At 41.4% G+C, this 25,853-nt stretch overlaps 2 protein-coding genes across 11 annotated transcripts; one reads left to right on the top strand and one right to left on the bottom strand.

Moving 5' to 3' along the window:
- tex47 (testis expressed 47) lies at positions 1 to 4,721 on the top strand. Its single transcript, XM_028476259.1, has 8 exons — positions 1 to 117; positions 729 to 801; positions 1,448 to 1,551; positions 1,631 to 1,680; positions 1,755 to 1,830; positions 2,128 to 2,217; positions 2,293 to 2,413; positions 3,752 to 4,721. The coding sequence occupies exons 1-8, from the start codon at positions 40 to 42 to the stop codon at positions 3,784 to 3,786; spliced, it is 627 nt and encodes a 208-aa protein (XP_028332060.1). The 5' UTR covers positions 1 to 39; the 3' UTR covers positions 3,787 to 4,721.
- Positions 2,590 to 25,751, bottom strand: LOC114481426 (rho GTPase-activating protein 44-like). Of its 10 annotated transcripts, XM_028476254.1 has the most exons (23): positions 24,997 to 25,750; positions 18,744 to 18,783; positions 18,526 to 18,645; positions 17,431 to 17,507; positions 17,192 to 17,303; positions 16,711 to 16,787; positions 15,497 to 15,623; positions 14,569 to 14,637; positions 14,041 to 14,122; positions 13,788 to 13,915; positions 13,564 to 13,675; positions 13,364 to 13,445; positions 13,166 to 13,246; positions 12,938 to 13,051; positions 12,345 to 12,436; positions 12,102 to 12,282; positions 11,945 to 11,962; positions 11,343 to 11,534; positions 10,442 to 10,909; positions 8,839 to 8,954; positions 8,222 to 8,602; positions 7,237 to 7,285; positions 5,202 to 5,337 (listed from the first exon to the last, which is right to left on the bottom strand). In XM_028476254.1, the coding sequence occupies exons 1-22, from the start codon at positions 25,047 to 25,049 to the stop codon at positions 7,278 to 7,280; spliced, it is 2,730 nt and encodes a 909-aa protein (XP_028332055.1). In that variant the 5' UTR covers positions 25,050 to 25,750; the 3' UTR covers positions 5,202 to 5,337; positions 7,237 to 7,277. The 10 variants fall into 10 exon arrangements, with proteins under 10 accessions (XP_028332050.1, XP_028332051.1, XP_028332053.1 ...); XM_028476249.1 differs by lacking the exon at positions 7,237 to 7,285 and having other exon boundaries at positions 2,590 to 5,337; positions 24,997 to 25,751; XM_028476250.1 differs by lacking the exons at positions 7,237 to 7,285; positions 24,997 to 25,750 and adding an exon at positions 19,804 to 19,881 and having other exon boundaries at positions 2,590 to 5,337.
- Between the last annotated feature and the right edge of the window lie 102 nt (positions 25,752 to 25,853).

The raw sequence follows: 25,853 nt of genomic DNA, 5'->3' as shown, positions 1-25,853 counted from the left end.
CACTACGTACGTCGTAGCCATGGCAACGGAAAGAGAGCGATGAGCAACACGGAGACACCGACACAGCGCGAGGACAGACAGTCCGTTTTTGACGTGTTTTACGGACACAGAAGAGAGGTAACTCAGCATTTAACGAGTTGTAATCCATTATTATTATTATTATTATTATTATTATTATTATTATTATTATTATTATTATTATTATTATTATTATTGTTATTAATAATAACAATAATAATAATAATAATAATAATTGATACGTTGCTATAGAAGAGTGCAGACCTAACTTGGAAAATCACATCATAGAACTTTATTTAAAGATTGGATATTTGATTGATAACTGAGGGTGAAGTACAGTGTAGGGATGTAGGTTTTTAAATTATTTAGTGATCATACAAGATTGAAAAAAACATGAATTTAGAGCATTCATTGTTATCAAAATCACAATATATGTAAAAACATCAATATTTATGAGCAAAATAGACATTGATGGTCATAAATCAGTAGAATTATGTGACACATTTTCCATAAGAAATCTGAGCTCCTCAACCTGTGGGTCAGGGGCCAAAGGTCGGTCGCTGACCTGTTTTCACTGGGTCATTACACTGATGCTATAAGATGATGGTTTGAGTCCCAGACGAATTTGCTCTGTGCTGGTGAGTTGTTGACCCGCTCTGACTTTTACAGTCTATGGCTCTGACGTGTACGTGTGCATTTCGTCTCAACAGAAGCTGGTGTTGCAGCGACTTGTCGTGGTTGCTAGGCTCTCTCATGGTGACGTTGACGGCGCCACCCTCGCAGGTGAAGCCATGGAATGAGTTCTAGCTCTGCTTCAGAACTGAATTAAACAACACAGGAAATCCACTAGTTTAGGACAGGGTTTTTCAACCTTGGGGTCAGGACCCCATGTGGGGCCGTCTGGAGTTTAAATGGGGTATTCTGAAATGCTGCGTTATTGATTAAAAATACAAAAAAGAAAAAAAGAATTACTGAGTAGAAATACATTTATTTTATTTAAAAAAATTATTATTCTTTTTCAAATGAAAACAACACACAACTGTATTCTATATAGTGTGCTCATATATTACTACATATTTGGTATCATTATGCATTTTCAAATTTTTTTAAACTATAATAAATGCAGTTGGACAGTTTTGAGCTCATCACGTCATTGAGCCACATACAGTACATCATAACATACATGATCAAAAACTAATTCTAGAAAAAAATGTCTTTGGGGTCACCAGAAATTCTTGATATAAAAGTTGGGTCACAATCCAAATATGGGTGGGAAACCACTGGTTTAGGAGGTGTTTTAGGGGTGTTTGAGGGTCATTATGCCCTGTGGTTTGGTACTGAAACACTGCGACCCCAGTGGACACATTAGGAACTGCAGTTACTTCCATGTTCTCTGTAATAATTGCAATAAAACTTCTGATGGTCGTAGGTCACTATGAGAGACTGAACCTCCAGTTGATCAGAGACCATGTGTGGGATCCACTAACAGGTCTGATGATGGTTTACCAGAGATACCTGCTCACTGTGGTGGAGGTAGGAGACCAATCAGTTTTGGTTCAGACTGAGGATGGTGATGGTGATGGTGATGATGATGATGCGTCTCTGTGTTTAGTCAAGCCGTGACATCCTAACGTGTGTTCTTAAAGACATGCAGAGCCACAGGTAAACTGATCCTGGTTCTCTTTAGTCCATAAGGAACACGAATGACATGTTCTTGAATGTTCTTTGTCCTTCAGCTCTCTGATGAAGGTCAAAGTGGTTTCACTCACACATGATCTTCCAAGAAGGCTTTTCCAGCAGTGGAGCTACAAGGTGAGCCGTTCCACTTGACTTTTGGACTATAGACCCCCCAACAACATGAAATACAGCATCCATCCATCCATCCATGAGTGGTGTTAATTAGAACATAGACATCAGGAATCACAAGAAACTAGGAGAGAGTAAGAAGATTAAAATATCTCTTGTTCTAGATAAAGTTTGATCCTCGTTTTTGATCATATTCAGTACATGCATGGATGGATGATGGATGGATGATAGATGGATGTATGAATGATGGATGGATTGATGGCTGATAACCTGTTTGAATCAGTGTGTATTATCTGACTACAGGTGTTAGATGCTGGAGCAGAGGTCAAAGGTCAGGAGGAAGAGGAGTTTGAGCTGCTGTCAGCGCTGCAGAAGCTCAGCGCTCACATGGAGGTGTGTGTGTGTGTGTGTGTGTGTGTGTGCGTGTGCACGCGCTAACATGTGCTAACATATGACCCTAACCCTCAGGATCCAGAGCTGATCGTTCCTCAGAGTACTCTAGAGAAGCTTGTAGAACATGAGGATCTCCTCAGCGCTCAGCAGCACCTCCATCTGTACCAGGATCCTCTGAACATCTCAGTGGAGTTTGGTGAGAAACACTATGAACAGGAAGCTTTTTATCTCATTATCACAACTTAAGAACTGACTGGAGTGCTCAAATCAAACTGAAATGAGTTGGACCAATCAGACATCCAAATTCTGTAGCCTCAGTTTAGACCCTTTGGTTTCCATGGCGACCATCACAGAACAGACACTGGAGTCCAGTTAAAGATAGACTTTACTTCACTTCTTAGATCTGTTCACTTATAAAAAATAAATACAAGCACATTGATTTATGTTTCACGTGTTGTCGTAGGCGTCGTTAGCATGCAGCTGATTTTTACACAGGGACAAAGACACACACACACACACTCACACACACACCATCACCAGTACATTTCTGCTCAGCATGGAGTAGAAAAAAGGCCTTGGTGTTACTTCCTGTAGAAACGGTGACATCGAGTTTCTAGACTGTTCTTAATGTTCAATAATCAGAGTTTGATGACCTCAGTGCGTACGCGCCTACAGAAATAAACCAACAGTGACCTGACAGAGCGGTCGCTTCTAAAGAACAACATAACTGTTTATCATGACTTTTAAAAGCACAAAAGCTGTTTGGTGTTTGATGGGATCACATCAGGCTGGGCGACACATCCAGATTTAAGATATACCAAGATTTCACTCACGCGTGCTGTCCCTTATGAAAGACAATTAATAAAAGTGTCTGTGCGGCATTTCCAACTGGTACAACTTTATCAACAGGTTTTTTGTTCACAGAATGCAATTTATTCACCCTTTTCATTTCATTTGAAAATAACTTTTAGACTACTTTTCTTTTTTCACATTAAAATTGGAGGGAAATGTATGTTTTTTTGGTTAAAAAGTGTAAATTTGTTAAAAAAAAAAGTGTAATTAATAGGTTCCAATAAAAAAATGTCTTTATGTGATGAGCCAAAATGTAAGGAAAACATTGATTAATAAATGATTATATTAGTCCATTTGATCCATATACTGTACCTCTCCTTGTCATTTTATAATCTTTATATTTGCATAAATTTCATGTGTATTTGTGTCTTAATTAGTCAACCAGTTCACAGAGAAAATAAATGAGAATTCAAAAATGTGTTTGTTTGAGTCTCTGAATGAATATTTTTCTGATATTTTAAGTGTGTTCTGGGGGAGTGATGTCACATGGAGCCGTGTGTCGTTCACGGCCCAGCCTGATGTGCACAACGCAAGCTCATCATTAACAAACGTTGGTCCAACCACCTAATTTTAACAAACGACTGAGCTTTCAGACACATATTTATCACTTTGTCAGAGTTTAGTTTGTGTTTAATCACACAAATGTTCAATGACTGAATTTTGATCTTTTTTCTCCTTTCAGCGTTGGGCTCGCCTTCATTTGTCATCGGTCTGTGAGAAAACACCACACACACGTGCAACATGGGAAGGTTGATCTTATTTTGAAGAGGCGTTTGTTGTGCAAGAATCAACAACATTATATTCATGTTAGTTCACTAAAATATTCAACATATTTCCTCAATAGAGTGTTTTCATATATCTATCATTATATTCATGTATAGAACATCTCTTTTCCCTGTATTTACACCAGCACTATGTACACACCACGCAGTATTTACACAGTCCTGGGACTCAGAAGCTAAATAATAAATCATGAAAAATGTGGATCAATGTCAACAAAACCTTATGTTCAGTTTCAAGCAGTAGCAGCTCTGGAATAAAGACCATGGAAGGTTCCGCTGAAGGGACATGGAGAGATATGCCGTACGTATCCAGAGACTGACAGGAATCGTACTGACAAAGTTCACATTTAGAGGAAAGAAAAAAAAAGTCAAACTTGAAGGAGCGTCCCATTATGTGCAGTTCTCTGTCCATCCTACAGGGGGCAGTCATTCTACAGCGTATCGGAACACCTGGTAGAGCTAAAAGCAGGAATTAATCTATGGGAATTATTGTGTTCATCAAATCAAAGATTTGTTGTCATCAGAGGAACAAAAACTTGATCTGTTTAGTGTATCGGTTCATTAGAACCGGTGGCAGGTCACAATACGAAAAAAAAACAGTGTGCGTCAGGTCACGTCGTTCATTCAGCGTGCACACACCCAGCATGCCGATTGGCCCAGGAATGGGACAATAGCACAAGCCACGCCTACATCTGATATCTGACCATATAACAACAGCTCCAGTTACTTTTCTCGCGATTTCACGACTAATCTGACACACACACATTTTTCTCATGTTCAGCTATGCATTCATTACCATAAACAGAATTATTAACGACGACATCAAGGGACAATTCATCACTAGGCTTTGACCTGAAATATTTAGATTTTAGCCACAAAAAGCTTTTTTTTTTTTTTTTTAAAACAAAAAACAAACTAGAATTAATGCTTTTAAATAAAGTAATATTGACTTTTTTTGTGTGTTGAAATCAAAACTTTAAAAAAAAATCTCTTTGGGGCATTTTACTAAACATCAACAACACGCTTTCCTCTTTTTCTTCTTTCAAAAGTTCAACAACACCTTTGCAAAGTCTGGTTTACCACAAAAATACTTACGCACACACTTTCCCAACCCATGTGTTACAGCGTGCGGCGCCATAGTACACAGCTCGTGTTCAGGGTGAAGAACCACTCCAAAACAGAATCTAAAACCAGGATGAACGCGTTCTATCGGATCTCTTTCTTCTGGTGTGGAGTCAAAGGCAGTTTGATACGTGAAATGATCCTCTGGCATTTTGGTTGATGGTTGATCGACAGGCGAGAGGATGAAGCGGTCAGAGGTCAAACGAGTGTCATAGCACGGTGCTTTCTGTCTCCTCCTCCGGCTCCACTCTGCTGTTTGAACCGAGCATCACCAGAGAATTCCTGAAGGGCGCAATGTGGGTCAGGTCAAAAATGCCATCCAGATCCATGTTGATGACGGGAATGTCCAAACTGCAGAATGAATCTGGAGAGAGGGGGGGGGGGGGGGGGTGTTGGTTAGAGAAAGAAACATTTCCATTAGGAATGTTCCGATCCATCGATACCATCATGATCGGTTGGTCTCAGTGAACAAGGATCGATCAGAGCTTTTACGAAAGCCAATCATGTGAGTTACAATGACAATTTGTCTGCTCAGTACAGTTTTAGGATGTATCTTAACAAAGAAACACGTTTAATGGTGAGTTTCAGCTTAAATTAGCGTCACTAACGTTACGGCAGCTGAAGACATTGTTTCCAATGATCAATGTTGTCTTTGTCCAAAGTCAGATACAGATACAAAGGTACCACTGTCACTAATGGTTTTTTAGATGCTATGAAAACTAAGGGCAGATTGACTTTACACATTATTTTAGCCTCCTTTAGTCATTCCATGTCATTTCAACAAATGTCACTTTGATCTCAACATTTTTTTTAATTTTTTACCAATTGTTCTGTGATTATGCTTTAGTCACACTGTAAATCTTTAATTGATCGGATGAATACTTTGTGAGATATGGACAGTTTAGTGAGGGGGGGAATGTGTTGATTTTCACACGTTGTTATTTTTCATCCATTTTCAGCTTCCAATATCTCGGGAACCACACCACATAGGAAACTGAAATTTGGTATAGTAATACAGCTCCAATTACTCTCTCAGAATATAAAACTAATGAACAATAAATGATTTTAAGACACAGAGCCAAGCTACAATGGCCTCATGTAAAAGATTTAAAATGTTTAAAAAAACACAAAGTTGGGGTCCAAAAACAAAATGAAGAAGTCGCATATAGAAAAAATGTTTTATATCCCAAGAAAGAGTAACCTTTATACTATAAATTAAAACAGATCCGATTTTTTCTTACATTCCCACATGCAGTTATGGGCCAATAAAAATAGTGAAAAAAAAATTAAAAAAAGGTATTTTTTTCATATTTCCAGAGCTTGTCACCCAAGGACCAATGCATATATGTGACTAATCAATAGTGATGTGAACATTCTATGTACATAGCTCAAAGCTGATCAAATTACAGGGAGCTGAGGCATATGCTAAGTTGTTTAATGAGGGCCCAAACATGTTTCATACCCAAACACGCACTCACTTGTTTACTATTTTGAGGAGCTGGCATGTCCACCAGATATGATGTATAGCAGATATTTTTGTATATTCTGAGGAAGTAGGTAGAGCTGTGTTACTACACCAAAGTTCACTTTCCTATGTGGTGTAGTTCCTGAGATATTGGAAGCTGAAAATGAAAGAAAAATAAGGACACACCCCCATCACTAAATTGGCCATATCTCAAAAAGTATTCAACAGGACAAACTAAACATTTACTGTGTGACTTTTGAATAAATTCGGAAAAACTTCAGATTTTTTGTTTTAGACCAAAGTGCGTATCATGTCCTGAAATTTTATTGAAATGACATGGAATGAGCTCAAAGTCTTTCAAGTTGAATAAATTCAAGCCGGCCTTTGGCTTTTTATATTGAATCTGAGCTTCTTCTTCTTCTTCTGCAGATCTCATTTATTGTAGCTTACTGTGTTGGACTCTTTAAATTTCATTTTATTTTGAAAAGCTTTCATTTTTGTAATACAAAAACAAAAATAAATCAGTAGAGTAATTATATGTTCTCATCCTGCTCCATGACTAACTAGATTTTTAATGTTTCATGTGATCAGTAATCGCTCATAAAAGCTTTGATCGGAGCACCCTTGTTTTCATGATTGTTTTCTGCATAGTTTGGTGAGGTGCTTGGGTAGATGGAGTCGGGTCGGAGCGTGCAGAGTAAAAAAGGAGGGAACTCGAGACTTGTGGAGCAAACCAGGTTCCCTAAATAATGTGGGGGGGGATGGATATGGGGGGCTGATATTACAGCTCCTTCTTACCCTAACAGTCTCACATTCAGAATCACACTGAACCTCTGGCTTCAAACGGCTGAAAGTCCGTCATAAACAGCGTCAGAGAAAAGAAACAGAGGAGAACATGGTTAGAACTTACCGGAGACGTTCAGGAACATCGGTACAAAAAGAGAGACATCGGTCAGTAAACAAAGCGGCATTAGTGGAGGAGGACAGCAGCGTGAGAAGTATCTCCAACTTATCACTGAAATGCCATGAACGAGCTTTAGGTTTGTAAAGAGTTTGACGTACAATATCAGTGTATGGCCAACAGACTCCTCGACTTTAAAGATCATTCACTGCTGTACAAAACGTCAGATCTCACATTCACTAATATAAAACTGCGTTTCCATTACTCCTGGAAATGTTCAAAATCTTCAATAAAAAATCATAATGGGAACACCTGAATTTACTCAAATATCGCACACCACACTTTTAGACCAATTGCAGAGCTACTGATATGTGTGTGCATACGCAGTGTTCAAACAAAAGTGTGGAGAAAATGTAAGAAGCCATATGATTGGCTGATGAATCTGTCAATCAGTTTCATCAGCCAATGGTGACGTTCATTGACCCGCGACGTCAGGGCAGTCTCAAAATTCACCACACACATTTCTCTCACAAATGCGCAGAGGTTTCACAGTATAGAAGCAGTTTGTAAATGCACATTCAGCAATTCTCCTTATCTGTGGATTTATATTACAAGTGTGCCTCAAAATAATATTTGTGAAGTAGAACATGTGCATTTCAGAATTTATATTACGTTTGCATAAAATATATATTTGCGAAACAGATTGTGTGCATTTATGAATTTGAAATAAAACTGCATTCGTGAAAAACCCTGCAAGAGTTCATTCATTATGATACTGTTCTGATTCCATACTCTCCCACTTGGTGAAAGAGCAGATGTCATCATATGATGGTTTGGGACCCAGAAGTGAATCGTGGAGCAGATTTTAGTGGATCTCATTACCTGTGGACATGCTTTCCCCTGCAGACAGACCATCCAGCAGACCCAGCGAAGAATCCAGAGGCTGAGGGCTGGTCCCAGGCGTGGAGGGGGGCTGTGGGGGGGGTAAGTTGGGTCTCTGCCGAGGCGGCTTGGGAATGGTCCGGCCCTTGGGGAGCGTGCCGGCCAGCGAGGGTGGGGAGGAGAGGGAGGGCGTGGAGGCCAGGGCCTGGCCTGGGGAGCCGATGGTGGCGTAGCCCTGAGGGTAGCTGAACCCGTACGAGGACGGCGTGCTGGGAGGGGTCGGTGAGAGGCTGACTGGGGATGGCTGACCGGTCGACTGGTCAGACATGGCTCCTGTTGGACAGTATGGACCCTTGGGGGGGATCGGGGCCAGCTTCTTGGCTGTAGACAGAAAAAGATCATGAAGCGTCAGGAGAACAGAATACCAAAAAAAACACAGATCATCAAGGAACAGAGAGTGTTAGAGAAGACTGAGCGGGAGGGAAACTACTCAACACACACACAAACACACACACACTGAGAGACTGGGAGTACAGACACATATACTGTACAAGACCTCAGACCCACAGAAACTAGAGGAATTAGCACCAACAACCAGCTGATTGTGACATACGTACCTCTCCGTAGACTGTGTGGGCTGTGCTCAGAGAGAGCCAACTGTCCACAACACGTCCCTGTTCCCTGCAGTCCTTTCTGACCAATCACAGGTGAAAGCTCCTTGTTCTTCAGAGTGCTGAGGAGAAATAAGGGAGCTCTTCATCTCTGATAAAAAAAAACACCTTGATAGGACGTGTTTCATCATGCAAAGCTTGATGGAAATGTATCAGCTGAGGGTCAAAGCTCCTGTTGGTAAAGCATTTAATCATTATCCGGTCCCCACATTATATTGAGTTACACTAAAGGTGCGTTCACACCGAACGCAACTCAGGTACACTGGCAAATAGATTTCATTCTAAATCAATGTAAGTGATGCAACGTCAAGCGACGTCCTTCAAGTGACACGACTCATGCACTTCCAGCGACTCAATCGCGTGACCTGAATCATTGGAAGTTGCTAAAAGTTGAACATTTCAAGAGACTTCTAATGACGCTGTGTCACGACAACCAATCAGTGATGAGTTTCTCCCTATGTCATGTCACTAGGGTAGATGAACAGATGAAACAAGCAAAAAGTACGACTATGTTCAAGCGACTCATCACGGGTGATTTAAGGAACTATAGTAGCTGAAGTGGATCAGATATTTACAATCCTTTTGGAAAGAAAAAATACTTTTTCTCTTTACTCCAGGTCTCAGAACTGTTCAGATGCTTCACAGCTAGAACAACAGAGTCCACACAGTTTCAAAATATTACGCTCCATGTTGTCTCTGGCTATTTCTGATTATTCTGAGAATCACCTTAAAGCTGCAGTATGTGTGGTTGTTTTTGGCGTCATCTGGTCCAATTGCATCTTAACCTTTGATCATATTGTAATCCAAAGTGTTCTGAGGACCCTGGACCTCTGCTCCTTCTCTTAGCTAAGGATTTAAGCTTGCGTTCATGTCCTATCGGCAGTGAAGGTGCAATGGTGGACGTTCTGGCAGGAAAAGTATCCATCACAGCGTAAGGCACAAAGACTTACAAGACAAAAAGACAAAGAACAACGCGGAGAAGCGACAGTCTAAAGGCCCAAACATTGTCGGGCAGAATGGACTCCACAGGGGTCTGCACAGACTCAAAGCAGACAGCCGCGACAGCGTGCAGGGTGCCAGTGGGTTTGAAACAAGTAGGGGACACGATGGCGTTGTTTCCATTCAAGATTCACAGATTCTACAAACTGCAGCTTTAAAATTATGATTTTTATGAACTTTACAAAAAGAAAGGGGCCAGTAACAGATCAGATAATGTGCAAAGAATTATTCTGGTGATGAACGAAGTGGATAAAAATTCTACTTCTGGTTTGGATCCGATTAGTCTTTGGTAACACTGTCACACTTGTTCACATATTACTCAACTTTACCAAAAATTGGCATCAAAACAGAAATAAAAGATATTAAGATGATTGTGATTAAGAGTTTGGAAATGAGCAGTTTCATTAGGACAATGTAGTTGACATTCAGTTTGGGGGCGGTGGATGGTGGTTCTCTATCGGGGCATCTCCTTATCTCAGTGTGTGTGTGTGTGTGTGTGTGTGTGTGTGTGTTGAAAACACGGGCTTCATGTTTAGGACTCAGTCGTTACCTCTTCAGCTTGTTTTCTCGCTCCCGGCCACAGCCACAGGCTGCCCATGGTGGGGGGGCAGACAGGGGGGCGTTGGAGGGTTTGGGAAAAAGGTCATGGCGGGGGAGAACGAGTGGGGGTTTGATGTAAAGGGAGGAGCCGTTTGAGTCCACATGTGGAGCGTCGGGCAGGTAGGGGAATTTGGGGGTGGGGTCAAGCAGCTGGGAGTAGGGGCTCAGGGAACGGGGGGGCGGGCTGTACTCTGAGCGGCGGGGTGGAGGGGACGGACCAGAGGAAACCGACTCGGGACTCGGAGCAAAGGGACGCATAATCGGAGAAGCTCTGGAGTGGAAGTGGTGGTGAGGGATGGAGTAGGAGGAGCAAGAAGAGGAGGAAGAGGAGGAGGATGGGTAAGGGGGCGGCGGCCTCTCCTCCTCGGGGGAGGGGTAGTTACAACAGGAGTCTGACCAGTTTGAAGCTTCGTCTGAGCTGTAATGATAGAAATATCAGAGTTTGAAGAAGTGATCCAGAGATACCAGGAGGATGGACGGGAACGTTATTATTGATCCAAAAAAGGAAAGGGAAAGGAAAAGGAGGACAAAGAAGAAGCTAAAGTAATCAAAGGTGTTCATAAACAAGCCAAAAGTCTGTCACCTCATCCACTGTAAGGTTGGCAGCATTGAACCGACATGCTTTAGATGTTAAAATAAAAGTATTTCATGCAGCATCATGCGTCAATGAAGCCAACTTATCCCAACCTTCCCCAGCAGAGCTGCATTGTTGGATGTTTAGACCATCGTTGGATGCGTTGGTCTTATCCTGGCCTAATGTATCTAAACTTATGGGGTGGATGCAGAAGCAAGATCAGCGGGTGGTGGGGGTGGGGGCTCAGGGGACACTGCTCAGCCACGAACATTCTTACCTGGCTCGGTCGCTGCCAGTGGGGGGAGGGGTGGGGGAGGGGGAGATATGCCACTCCCCCGGGTGCTCAGGGATTAGGGCGTCGAGGGGTGGAGTCAGAGGGGGCACGTTGGGTGGCGTGGAGGAAGATTTACGCGAGGACGACGAGCCCCGGTGCGACACCCAGGAAGTGTCCATCACCTTAACGCCCACGCTGCGTTTGGACAGAGAGCCACAGCCAATCAGATAAGAGGGGCGGGGCATGTTGGAGTCAGGATCTGACACTCAACAACGTTGTGACATCATCTTCCATTTGCGTGGCTTTTTTCCCTCTCAGACATGTGGCCTCGCCCCCAGGACAGACAACCAATCAGATGAAGGCAAGAGTGAAATGAAAAGAACAGGTGAGGTGACAGAGATCATTACAAATGTTTGTAGTAGGGATGCACAATATGTATCTGTCCAAAAACGTATGGGCCGATAATGACTATTTTAACCAATAAATCAACCTGATAGCATAGCATAGGGGCATACTTTTATTTTGGCAAGCATTAAAATTGTAACCATTAATTGACAGATGACTGATGGGACAATGGCGTTAGGTTAGAGAGGTCTTTACCGTACCTTTGTATTTTCCTAATGCTGCGTTGTTAGGACAGAGACAAACACTGTGAGGAGCAAAGCATGCTGGGAAACTGATGCTGTAAGAAACTGTAACACCCAAAAACTGTTGTTACATCTTCTGATCTGAAAGTTGCCCAAAACCTTGAGGTGAACCCACCCATCCTTCTTATAGAACTCCAGCATCATGTTGTCTGTGGCGACGCTCAGTGGGCGGCGGCTTTGGTCGTTGGGCTTCCTCTCCATCTGATCCATGTCCGGGGACGGCATGGAGCTGAAGTTGGCATTGTGGTTGGAGTGGACGGGACTGCCGTAGTTCCCCGTCACATTGAACTCGATATCTGAGACGAGGAGGAGTAAGTGATGAAACTGAACCATGAGTCTCAGGGTTTTTAATCCTCACCTCCAGGAAAGAACCAGTCAGCGTGCTGGATGATGGGCTCGATTATTCCCACTATCTGCAGGGAGACGGTGGTCATCATCTCAGTGATGTTCCTGCAACGACAATGAGGATATGGTTAGTATTTAATCTGTAGAGGAATAGTAATAAACCACAATCATCTTTGTCTGAGTTTGACCTGTAAAGACTTTTATATCCTTTAGAAACCCTCTTAGTGTCAAATATCAGAAGATCCTTTATATTATTGATCTGCTCTTTGTGTTATTGTGTTATTTGTGTTACTGATATTTTCATGATTTTTGGTTTAGAATAGAATAGAATCATTTTATTGTCTTTGAACAAAGTACAACAAAATTGCACATGCCCCTCCCAACATCAGTACACTTCAAAGATTCAAGCCAAATAGGCACAATTATAAAAAAAAACATAAGGTATAAGTAAAAGTCTGTCAGAATAAAAAAAATAATCAGTATAAAAGTTAACCCAAATAAAAATGCATAGGTATAATAAGTTCATCAGTTTCAACTTTGCCTTTATATACAAATATGTTTTTGGCATGTACTGTATGTATGTGTGTGTGTGTGTGTGTGTCCCACCCCTCACTGTGAGACCAAAGCAGGTTTGGTCCGAGGACGATGGCGATGTTTCCTGGTGTCATCTTGTTCACGTCCTGGTGTTCGGTGAGTTTGGAGAGAAACTTGATGAGATATCTGAGGAGAACACACCCACACTGTCACTTTGGTTCTGAGAGTACGAGCTCTCACAGGTAGTCAGGCCGTTAGCTTTTCTCTGAGGACGTCGTGCTAACAACACATCAAACTGACCTGAAGTTGGTGTTGTTGGCTGATGGGAGCTTGTGGCAGGCGTCTAGCAAAGCCTGGAGCTTCTTCTCCTGGTCCTGAATGCTGCAGACAAACAGAAGAGTTGAGCCTGAGTTGCCCCCCGGGGACAAATAAAGTTTTTTGTATTGAATTGGTGTGGAGGAGAAGAGAGAAGTGGATCATCTCAGAGACGACACACACTTAGATGCCTGGATCCAGTCCGCGTAGAGTTCAAAGGTCATTAGAGGCTCAGGGAGTTCCCTCAAGTACGACTTCAGAGCACCTGGAACAGAACGACGGAGGAATACGTTCAACCAAAGACATGGAAGACAAGATGTCCTCGGACAGGAAGATAGACAGGAAGTGCTCTGAGTGTCAGAGGATTGGTTGATGGAACTGACCCGCAATGGCGTGAGGATCCACAGAGAACTCTTGAACATCCAGAACACCACAATCCAACGACGCTTTCAGCTTCTTCAGTTTAGAGGCAGACGGAGCGATTCTGAACAAACCCTGGAACCAGAACCAGAAGGAGAACAGGTCAGAGTCACAGAAAAACCAGAACATCATTAGGTGTGTGTTTGTGTGGTGCGTTCAGGTGTCTGTGTGTGATGCGTTCAGGTACCTCCTCCTTAATGCCACACTCCAGCAGCACGGTGACACAGGCCTCGATAGGAAAAGCAATTTCTCTCCCACTGAGTGATAAATGTTCCTCTAATGGTTTACCATAGCACGGCTTCTCCACCCAGCTCTCTACACACACACACACACACACACACACAGATTATTGATAGGGGTTCATATCAGGGGAAAAAAGTCTTTCAACAATCGCCCTTACACACATTATGTTGCAAAGACGCGCACGCACACACTCTCACCCTGATGAGCTTTGACGTGAGGCAGGACGTTCTGCAGCAGCTCCAAACACTTCCTGTGATACTCTGCCTGTTCTTCTATCATCTGACACACACATACATACAGAGATTTTTTTTTTAACTCTTTTGTAAATAGGGCTCTTATTTTGACGTTAGAAAGTTTAGTCAGTAGCACAATAGAGGGTCTCTGAAAATGTGTGAAATGTGTCTATGTGAGTTTTATGGATCAGATGAGCACATGTTGATATTCTACTTGGTCACTTTCTCACTTCAAATGTTTTCAGATCTTTCAAAGGTGCAGAATCAACAGAGATATTTAGCCTCAGTGTGATTCAGGCTTTTGTCCTTGTAGGTTCCAAATGCATCTTGGGAAACTTGGAAGTATACTTCAGTGAGAACGCTCATCATCCTAATCATACTAATAGTATATAGTAGACAGTATATACTTATTGAGTGTGTAGTGTGTAGTACGTTAGTGGGACATTTACAACACAGCCTGTGTGACAATCTGAAGCTAATGCTAATGCTCACCGTCTGGAAGTAGCTCGCATACTCGATCTCTTTGGCCATGAAACTGTACATATCTGCTGAGAGCTGGTCCTGTGGAGACAGACAGACTGTTTACTGTTTAGAAATGTAACGTTTGTTGAGAAATGCAACAATTGTGTTTTTGATGAGATTATTGATTTGCTGAATGTTTATAATAATCAGATGTGTTTGTGACTGTTTTTATCCATAAAGTGTTTTTTTTTTTTTTTAAATTAAATTAGTGACTTTAGGATGACGAGCCATAAGTTGCACCTTTATCATCTTTTACCTCAGTCATTAGAACAAACAAACAAACAGTGTGTGTGTGTGTGTGTGTGTGCGTGTGTGTAGTGTTGCCAACTCCTCACTAAGGAAAGTAGCTATCGGCTGTCCCAAAAGGCACTAGCAGTCGCTAAATAACGCCATCGCCTAATTTGCATAATTGGCCATTTGCGTGTAATTGTAATTGACGCTGCAGAAGAATAACCTGGTGGGAGAGACGAAAAATTACTAAACACCGTAAATACTGTATGTTTAGAACTACAAATGATTCCTTTATTTTGCCATTGAAAGAGGCCATTACGTCTCAAAAGAACGTCACTAATCAATCGATCTTTATTTGTATAGCGCCAATTCATAACATTTTTTATTGCAAGACACTTCACAGAGAGCAGTTCTGGACGCGGAGTGGTGTGGGTCAGGGTCTCCTCTGCTCTGACTGCAGCTGGGAGTGCTGCGTGAGACAGACACGTCACGTCAGACTCTGAAAAACATCAGAAAAGTCTCAAATAACACTGCGAAAAGTAGCTAGATTTGTAGCAAGTAGCTTTTGACAAAAACAGTCGCCAAGAAGATCTGAAAAGTTGCCAGATGTAGCAAGAAAGTCACAAAGTTGGCAACACTGTGTGTGTGTGTCATGACGTGGACAAACTGAGGATTGACGGACTCTACAGATCTCCATGCGGTTGGCGGCCTCCTCCATCTCCTCCCTGTGATGGTCAACCTTGGTGCCACTTGGGTTGCTGGACAGAGGAGAGGACTTGGTGGAGGTGTAGTACCTGTGAGCAGAGGTCAGAGGTTTGAGGTCAAACACCAGGATGTGGAGGCACATATGTCCCACTACTGAGAGAAGAAGCCAGGGAGGATTCTTGGTGATCTAATTAAATCCAGTGAATCATCTGATCTGATCGGAGATCAGGGGTCAAAGGGAGAACAAGAGGAGGAGGAGGCTCACAATGATCCACCCCTTTACCCTTTGACCATGCACAGCCAGCACTGCTACGTGCTAAGCTAACAAATATGTAGACTGGTGACTATGTGCTAAGCTAGCAAAGATGTGGACTGTTCACTACATGCTAAGTTAACCAAAAATGTAGACTGGTTGCTACATGCTAAGCTAACTCAAACATGTGGACTGGTGGCTACATGCTAAGCTTACAAACATGTGGACTGGTGGTGGCTACATGCTAAGCTTACAAACATGTGGACTGGTGGTGGCTACATGCTAAGCTTACAAACATGTAGACTGGTTGCTACACGCTAAGCTAACTCAAAGATGTGGACTGGTGGCTACATGTTAAGCTCACAAACATGTGGAGTGGCCAGGGCGTGGCTGCTGGGCACGTGTCCAATCAGAGGCATCACTAACAGCAGAAAAATAGATGGCACACCCCTAAAAGTAAGGCAGTAACAAAGTTCTAAAAACAACTTTAGCTTTACTTCACTCATTTTGGCCCTCAAAGAGTTATACATTTCAAAATTTTCCATGCTGGCGCCGCTCGCTCAAGCACCACGCCCCCTATGCTGTGAAAAATTCCTGGTGAGAACCCTGCTAATGATAGCCACAAATGCTAAATGTGACATAATAATAATAATTCTACGTCCACATGAAACATCAGGATTTGCCTACACTGCCCCCTGCTGGCAATATAAACTGGTGATCTAGAAATGTAACGGTGATGTTTTTGATCAGCTTATTGATTAGCTGAATGTTTATTATAATCAGGTGTGATTTCCTACGGCTGTGTCCACTCTGAGGTATCCCTGAACTTTTGGAATGAGAAGCTGAGGAGGCGGAGCTTTCACAGAGAGATGAGGTTTCTGTGTGCACACATTAGTGGAACAAAGGCTGTGTGTGCGACTCACCGTGTACGAGCAGAATCCATGTCCAGCACCAGCTTAGCTAAATGTTTCCTTTGTTTCTGGATGTTTGGAATCTCCACCTGTGAAATAACGCAGACGGCTTTTCACTCTGAGTGAGAAGCATCTATCATTCAAACACTCATTCCCAGCAGGTAAGCTCCGCCTCCTCCAACAACAACAACTCCTGCAGCCATCTGTGAGTAAAGCTGTGACAGTTAACACCTGTTATTCTACACAAACCTTCCTCTGTGTCGTCTCAAAACATCCCAGCTTATGTTAGGATAACTTTATCATATCTTATTAGATATAGTTATATATACAGTTATAGATAGTTATATATACAGATGCGTATACAGTAATAGATAATATATACACAGTTGTAAATACAGTATACAAAGCTGTATATACAGTTTATATATATATATATATATTTTTTTTTAGTCTGTGTGTGTGTGTGTGTGTGTGTGTGTGTGTGTGTGTGTACCTCTGAGAGCTCGTACAGTGGTTCAATCACATCTCTCTCCATGCTGAGCTCTAACAGAAGAAGCTCCTGAGCCAGTTTCTCCTGCGTCTCTCCGCTCAGCTTCAGCATCTTCCTGTAAACACCAGAAAAGAAAAAAACCACTCTGCTGCTATACATCTGGATTCTATGGTTTGATTTAGGTTGTGGGTTCAAAGCCTGTTGGGTTAACGTTTGAGCCCGTTAGCGCTCTGTGAACTCACCCCAGCAGCGACTCGTCTCCCAGAACCACAGAACCCTCCACCAGGCACTGAGCTAGAGACGCTAGAGGCAGCTTTTTCTGAGAGAAATGACCACAGAGAGATGGGGGGGGGGGACTCAGAACTCAGACCCTACGGGACTTCTGACATCTTTTAAAACAGAGCGTTCTCAACCTTGGGGACAGGACCCCCAAAATAAAGGTTCCAGCGAGCGGGAACCCAACTGTAGCTGAAGGTGGTTGGACACAGACATGAACATTGAAGAACAGTCATGTGGAGACAGGGCCATCCATAAGGGGGAATAAAGGGGCGAGTTCTTTGAGGCCCACCCTAATGGTCCATTGTTCTATGAATCTGTGATAACCACATTTATTTATTCCTCTAAATAATACCCACTGTTATCCAGGAAGTTATTATACTATTATTTAGGCCATAGTATATAGTCATCTTAAAGATGGAAATCCTTGTTTTAAGCAGAAATAAAATTGGTTCACAGTGACCAAAAATCGTGGAAAAGGTGGTGAAATGGGATTTTAACAACCACAGAAATTGATTAAAAGTTGCAAATTAGAGTGGACAGAAATTGACAAAAAAAAAGTGATAATAAGGGTTCAAGGTGTCAATATTGGAACAATTAGTTTAAAATGGCAAATAATGGGCATGACAAATGGTGAATGTGGTTAATTGTCAAAAAACAATCATGAAATATAGTGAAAAGAGGTTAAAAGATACAATTATGGGTCAACGTGTGACATTAGGTGGAAAAGTGGTATAAAGGGTTTATAAGTGCAAAAAATGTCTTGAAAGTGGAAAAAATATGCAGAAAAGGCATTCAATGGGATGGAGAAGTAGCAGAAATGAGAGTAATAATATGGAAAGAAAAAGTGATGAATGAAAAATATGGCGAGTTTGGTGTAGTTGCAGAAATAGGGTGAAAATAAGCAAAGGTTGGTTAAAATTGATCAGAAAATATTCCTAGTTTCAAGGTTGAGAAGCCCTGCTTTAAAGAACAGAATGACTTTGAACTTGTTTACAAACTAAACACAAAACTTCCTGAGAATCTCCTGTACGACACAGGTAGTTGTGGGCGTGTCTTACCGAAGGTGACCTCACTGACTTCCTGTCCACCTCCACATTTTGCTGACTCTGTAGACACGCAATCAGCTTCTTGTGTGTGCTGTGGGAAACCTGCTTCACCAGCTCCAGACGCTTCTCCACCTGAAAAACACACAGGTGTGTGTGTGTGTGTGTGTGTGTGTGTGTGTGTGTGTGTGTGTGTGTATCATGGGAAACAGAGTCCACCTCTCTCTGCTCACCTGCAGCAGGTCATCACTGAGGACCTCTGTCTTCTCAGCTCTGCACGAGAAACACAGTGACACAGTGAGCAGGAACGCTGACACACATCATTCACATTAGTATGAATTAGTGATTCATCCATTCACATCAGTATGAATCAGTGATTCATCATACACATCAATATGAATCAGTGATTCATCCATTTGCATCAGTATGAATCAGTGATTCATCCATTTGCATCAATATGAATCAGTGATTCATTCATTCACATCAGTATGAATCAGTGATTCATCCATTTGCATCAATATGAATCAGTGATTCATCCATTCACATCAGTATGAATCAGTGATTCATCCATTTGCATCAATATGAATCAGTGATTCATCCATTCACATCAGTATGAATCAGTGATTCATCCATTCACATCAATATGAATCAGTGATTCATCCATTCGCATCAATATGAATCAGTGATTCATCATTCACATCAATATGAATCAGTGATTCATCCATTCACATCATCACAATACGATAATAAATAAAATAGGTCCAAATTAAAAGACATTTCAAAACATCACATCTGCAGGTCAACAGAAAAAACACCAAGTTGCACTTCCTAGTGTTCAGAAAAGCAAATATACACACACACACACAGCACCTTGCAGTGAAGATTAAACCCTTTCAAAATAAAAGCAAAGCTTGATTTCCTTAATTGCCACCTTTTTATGACAAAGCAAAAATAAGTTGAATTAAATGAGAGAACATGAAACAATACAAGAGAAATCATTTTCATCAATGAAAAATAATATTTGCACAACAAAACCTTAGTGAGTAAAATTAGAATCATAAGAGGAAATTGAGCTCGTCACATCATCACAAGTTACTGTTGGAAGAAAGTTTGATAAAAGAATTCAGATCCTTCAACAACTTCATTCATTCAAAAAATCAGTCAAAAGTGATGACCTACAAAAAGGAAACCTTTTAGTAGGGGTCCTGACCCATAAGCTAAGAACCTCCAACCTTAAAATCTATGCAACACCCGTGTGTGTGTGTGTGTTTAAGCAGCAGGACTCAGACTTACAGAGCTGAGCTCCTGCTCACCTTCAGCTTCCTCTTCCACATCACACGACAGAAAACACCAAATAACCGACTGCAGTCCATCCCCAGGAGGAAGAGGAGGAAGAGGAGGAAGAGGAGGGATGGAAGGTGTGGTTGAGTGTTGGACCTCCCATGAACAGATGAATATACTGTATTTATTATTATCACACAGTCACACGGACGCTTTGCGTCTGTTTCCAGGTCAGAGAAGAACAACATAAATTAATCAATTAATTAATAAAGGAGAGGAAGAACAAAAATAAATAAATAACGGAGAGTAAGAACAACAACAAGCAGCTCGTGGGAGGATTACAGAACAGCAGCTGAACGTTCTTTAAAAATCTTTTTAAACATGTTTCATAATGTCAGCTGCATTTAAAAAGTGTTAAACACGTCCACCTCCACTGAGTCTGCAGGGCAGGAAAAGCACTTCTCATCAGTTACTCTCAGAGGAACAAATGAGGAGGAAAAGAACAATTTTTAATTCCCAGTGTCAGCATTTGTTTATCACTGATCTAAACATACACATTTAATACAATAGAAATAAAATTAAAATTAAAACAACTTTAAAGAGTCCAATGCAAGTCACTCCATCGGCCAAAATGGAGTTTCCAGATGGTCAGCCCACAGACCGTAAGTTTGATTAGAGAGTCTAATAGGCTTTGTAATTGTTTCCTAACTGAAACCAACCAATCAGAATTCTGCTCACTCCTCCACGTTTGTGTCCCGGTCCAAACCGTCCCAAAGAAAACTAAACTGAACAAAGGAGCTGCAGTGAGAGCCTCCACCGCCCCGCGGCCCAAAGCCTTCCACCATTGATGGAGCAACAAAAACAAAACTTCTGAGATTAACAGAGCGGCTCAGTGAGCAGAATACACAGCGACCAATCAGCTGCTCAGCTTTTCTTTTTCTATAGAAAGTGTCTATTTGTATGGTCGCCGTATTGGCAACCCCCAGTGCTATTGGTACGTTTACCAAAGTACACGTACGTCTTAGGGTTAGGTTAGGTTAGGGTAATAACATATAAGTTAGAACCTAACCCTAACTCTAACCCTAAAAATTGTTGCGATATAGGGTTATAACTTATAACTCTCCAGTTTTTAAGGTTAGGGGTTAGGTTTAGTCTTAGTCACGTGACCTAAAGTGGCCAATGAGGGGCGCTGCATACGGATAGAATGTCGGTATATTGATACGGCAACTGTACGAATAGCCACTGCCTTTTTTATATTCCATCGTCTCGCCTTCATCACGCGTCACTACAGGGTGTTAGAATACATCTGATGGAGTCAAATATTCTCATTATTTTATAGTTCTCTGTGATGCAGAAACGCAGTGAGATGTTTCATCCTGTGTTATTCAGCTGTTTCTGTTTCAGGACGTGACGTCTGTCATCCTGTTATTTCTGTCTCTGAAACTTTTAGATTACTTTTGTTGTAATTTGTTGCAATTAGTGTTATATAAATACAGTTTAATTGAATTTAAACTATTTTAGGGGAAAATTATTAAAGATGTTGTTCCACAACAAACCTGTGGGAGTATTTCAATGCTTAACTGCAACTTCCACTTGATTCTGTGTGGAAAATGACATTCTCCAAGCTTTGATGAGGATATAAAGCGTGTGTGACCTGTTCTCCTCCTGACCCGCGCCTCCCAGTGGATACCTGAGCTTCCCATTAAAGTTTAACTGAGCAGCAGGTTGAGCCCCCTCTGAAACATGAAAGGTAACACTCCGTTACCTCAGAGCTCTTATTTTGTTGATGACTGATTTCTGTCAGTATGTGTTGGACGTGCTCTTGTTTCCACTCAGGTGTTCCTGCTCTGCTGTCATTCACTTCTCTCCTATTTTATTGTCGCTAACGTTAGCTTGTTTTCATGAAATGGATCTTGTGGAGGATCTCATCTGCTCCCCAGAACGGTTTGGACGACATCAGGTCTTAGAGGGAGGGAGGTATCATGACTCAGCAAAACCTCTGTCGGATGAAACGACAGGTTGTAAGACACGACATGGCATTTTATTTTAAAGGAACTGGAAGTACACATGACGAAGTGAGTTGAAAAGCTGTTCTTTCCTTTTATTTTTAAAAGTTAAGCTACGTCAACATATTGTTTGATTAATAAATACATAGTTACAGTAAATGAAGCAGCACATATTGATGGTCATGTGTATTTCCGGTAATGTCATTGAGTGTAATCTGATTACTTTTATTTTGAAGCCTGAGGCTGTTTCATTTGACCAATGACAGAGGTTTACCTGGTACCTCCCTCACTTCCTAAATCTAAACTGTACCTGAGTCTCAACTTCTTCTTCCTCTCTTCACTAACATCTCCCACAGACAATGACATATGTGTGTTTTCCCTAATAGAATCACTAACACCAAAGTTATTTTTGGTTCCATCTCCTGAGCTCCTTCACTTCAGAGCATCGTTTGTGGAACCACAAACATGAGAAGAATAAAAATCAGATGCTGCACAGACTGGTTGATCGTCTGATTCATATCTGACACTGATGAGAACAAACACTCATGGATTCTCCAGGAACTCAAAGGACATGAAGTCAGAAACTGATCCAATCAGAGACAGAATTACTCACAGGATCAAACCAATCACATCAATTTTATCTGGATCTAAAAGTGAACAAACAGGCGTTTCCCACCTGCAGTCACAGATTATAAATCCACTTTCTTTTTTTCTTTGTCTGCACATGCTGTCAAAGGTCAACACTACAAGAAGTGTCATCTTTTTAAGACAGCAATGCATGTTTTGTTATTGCAATTAAATAAATGAATTTATTTCATTGCATAATTGTGACCATCACCAGCCCTTTCTAAGGAAGGGTTAGAAACACTTTATTATAGGGAAGATATAAAAAGAGAGGGCAGTGTTACACCTAGGTCAGGGGTCTGCAACCTTTACTCTACAAGGAGCCATTTTGCCTCATCTCACCTGGATTAAAGAAAAAAAAACTTCTCAATGAAGACAATACAGTTAATTAAATTCTATACAGTTAAAATTATATAGAATAATGTTTGATTTAATTTGACTTGATTTTTATTGATCATGTAAATGGAAACTTAAAAACAGTTTAAAAATAAAATAAAATAAATTGGCATCAAGAAACCAAACAGTATCTTGCATGTACAAATTCTTACGCATCTCAGTCAGTTTACATGAACACAATGTTATATAAAGAATATTCTTTTTTTATTTGGAAGGCTACAAAAAGTAACATGAATTTGATAACACATGATCATGTGGTCAACACATGTTAATTGCTCATTTCTTGCCACACATAAAACATGCATATTTAACCGGCACATTGGCGGTTAAATGAATCTGTTCCCACACTATTATAATCTCTATTTTCTTTCAGAATAGTGTTTTTGTTGGTTTAGTTATTTTACCAGGGATTTAAAACTTAACGTTAGTCACAGGTGCATGGCAAGTTGATGGTCTGTAGATGTTGCAGGAGAGGAAGTTGGAAGGTGCTGAGTCATTGCACAACGTGATTTATTTTAGGTTAACAAATTGTTATATCTTCATTTTACTGGTCATTAATCATTATTAGCCTCTGTAAAAAAATTAACTATTTGTTTTGATCGTTGTTTTCTAAAGCTATAGGGAGCCATTGCATAAGAGTGAAAGAGCCACATTAGGCCCCAGAGCTGCAGGATGCAGACCCCTGATTTGATTAGTTGTTGTTTTTGATTAGTTGATTATTTTAAAGTGAGAGTGAGATGAGAAGTTATAGTTGTGCATATTGTGGTTATTGCGTTGTGTAATCAAGCCAGTCTGGTGACAAGTGTGAAGCTTAGGTATAATGGTGGTGGCTGTGGACAGAGGGAAGGAGTGAGTGGTAATACTTAAAACTGGTATTTGGTATCAACGTGTCTAAGGTTAAGCCCAGTACGAGTTTTATCCCACAGCCCAAGTCATGCCAGTGCATCCATTACCAATGTATTGTGCAAGAACCGCTACTGCAAACCCAAGCGCCGCCCCGGGCCCAACGATGCAGCCAGGCCAGGAGCCCCAGGCCACCCCGCCACCCCCCATGGCCGAGCAACCCCCAGATGCCCCCAAGACCCCATATAAATCCAATTTCTGACATCTTTAATAGATCAGTATGTCCTGATCTGCCGGTGACGGCGTGGTTAGCTTAGTATGTAGCGCGTCATCTTATCCGATTCCCTTCATTCCTCCTACAGACGAGTCAGTACTGACTCTCTACAGACGAGTCAGCACTGACTCTGTACAGACGAGTCTGCACTGACTCTGTACAGATGAGTCTGTACTGACTCTGTACAGACGAGTCAGTACTGACTCTGTACAGACGAGTCAGCACTGACTCTGTACAGATGAGTCAGAACTGACTCTCTACTGACGTAGAAGTAATGGAGCTTCATTTAGTCTCAGTTCACGCAGCAGCTCCAAGGATTAAGTCTTTCACTGAGAGTCTGACCTACATCTACATCCTAAAGTAGAGCAGAGATGTTAGAAACCACTGAGAGACAAAAACTTCCTGAAATAACAGGAGAAAACAAGTTCTAATAATGAATAAGTCCTAAACATTAAACTATTACATTCAATTTATTAGTTTACACTTCATTTGACTTAGTTTGACTCCATTTGATCAATTATTAAAATGAATTTGACTTCATGAAATACATTTCTTTCATGACTTCATTTAATTTATTTAAATTAAAATTCAAAGCATGAATTTAATTCAATTTGATGTAGAGTTTAATGACTTTAAATGTATCTTATTCAAAAATAGAACGCTTTAATTTCTATTAAAAGTGTAACTTCTTTACCTACCATCTGATTGGCTCATTTTAAATCATGTCCCGCCTCCACTTGATAATCGCATTAGTTCAGTCTGATTGTTTGAATAAATATGAGGTATTTGTTTGGATGGAAACAAACACTTTGAAACGGGATGTGATGTCATCATACTTCCTGCTCAGGTTTAACCACCTGCCAAGGTCAGGGCTGCTCTGTGATTGGTCCTGATGGAGATGATTAGCAAGACGCTGAGAGAGCACGCACACACACACACCACCATCACCATCATCATCACCACCATCACCATCACCATCAACACCATCATCATCATCATCATCATCACCACCATCATCATCATCATCATCATCATCACCACCTTCCTCCTCCTCTTCCTCACCTGCCCACTGTTTGGTTAGCCAACTGTCTCATCCGGTTAAACTGTTTCTTCATGGTGCGCGCGCAGCCTTTCTACAGCTGATCCGGATCAAACACCGACACCGGCCCGAGGCTCCTCACCGACCCTGGATCATCAAACCCGGATCATCCCGCTGCCGAGGAGCCGCTGCACTCCGGAGATGCTGGACCGATTCCTCTCCACCTCCCTCTGCGCATGCGCATCCACCCACTGGTGCGTCATGGGAAGTGGAGTTTGATCTGCAGCGGTTCGAGCTAGAGAATAAATAACATGTCAGTAGGACAGAGTGTCCATGTTGGTCCATGAACCACAGCCTTAGAAGAGCCGAGAGGCTGAACGTGATGAACCAGCAGCTCTGTTTACATTAAAGTCACGTGATCACCTGCAATTGACCAGTGAGTCTGTAAAAGATGCTGCTTTGGAGTTTTAATACAGCCCCCTCACACCATCAGACCAACACTGGGTTACCTAGTGTTAGCTGGTTTCAAGCACATTAAATTAAGAGCTCAAAAAATTAAACTGTGATATTTTATTTATAAACAAATCATATAGTTTATCTATCGATCTAACGGAAGTCCTAAAGGGCCATGCTTTCATACGTTTTTTTTCCCTCCGTTTTCCCCGTGATAACGACTTAATTTGTAAACGGGATAATTATCTCGAGATAACGAAACAATAGTGTAGTTTAACAAATCACTGCAGGAAACATCATTCAGTGTAACATTGTCAGAGGAGCAGGAGAATATAGATCACCGCATCAGGACTTCAGTAAAATTAGAAATACCCAAATAATGTCTCATTCTAACCGTTATGAAATAGCCAATGAGCTACAAGCTGCA

Source organism: Gouania willdenowi, chromosome 19 (genome assembly GCF_900634775.1).
Source record: "Gouania willdenowi chromosome 19, fGouWil2.1, whole genome shotgun sequence".
NCBI lineage: Eukaryota > Metazoa > Chordata > Actinopteri > Blenniiformes > Gobiesocidae > Gouania > Gouania willdenowi.
This window is presented reverse-complemented; position numbering and strand designations above follow the sequence as displayed.

Coding starts and splice junctions, on each gene's coding strand:
- tex47 (XM_028476259.1), top strand. CDS start 40: ATGAGCAACACGGAGACACCGACACAGCGCGAGGACAGACAGTCCGTT. Junction 118..728: donor TTTACGGACACAGAAGAGAG/GTAACTCAGCAT, acceptor TCGTCTCAACAG/AAGCTGGTGTTGCAGCGACT. Junction 1,552..1,630: donor ACCTGCTCACTGTGGTGGAG/GTAGGAGACCAA, acceptor CTCTGTGTTTAG/TCAAGCCGTGACATCCTAAC.
- LOC114481426 (XM_028476249.1), bottom strand. CDS start 25,049: ATGAAGAAACAGTTTAACCGGATGAGACAGTTGGCTAACCAAACAGTG. Junction 12,283..12,344: donor TGACTGGTTCTTTCCTGGAG/GTGAGGATTAAA, acceptor TCCTCGTCTCAG/ATATCGAGTTCAATGTGACG. Junction 10,910..11,342: donor ACTGGCAGCGACCGAGCCAG/GTAAGAATGTTC, acceptor CTATCATTACAG/CTCAGACGAAGCTTCAAACT.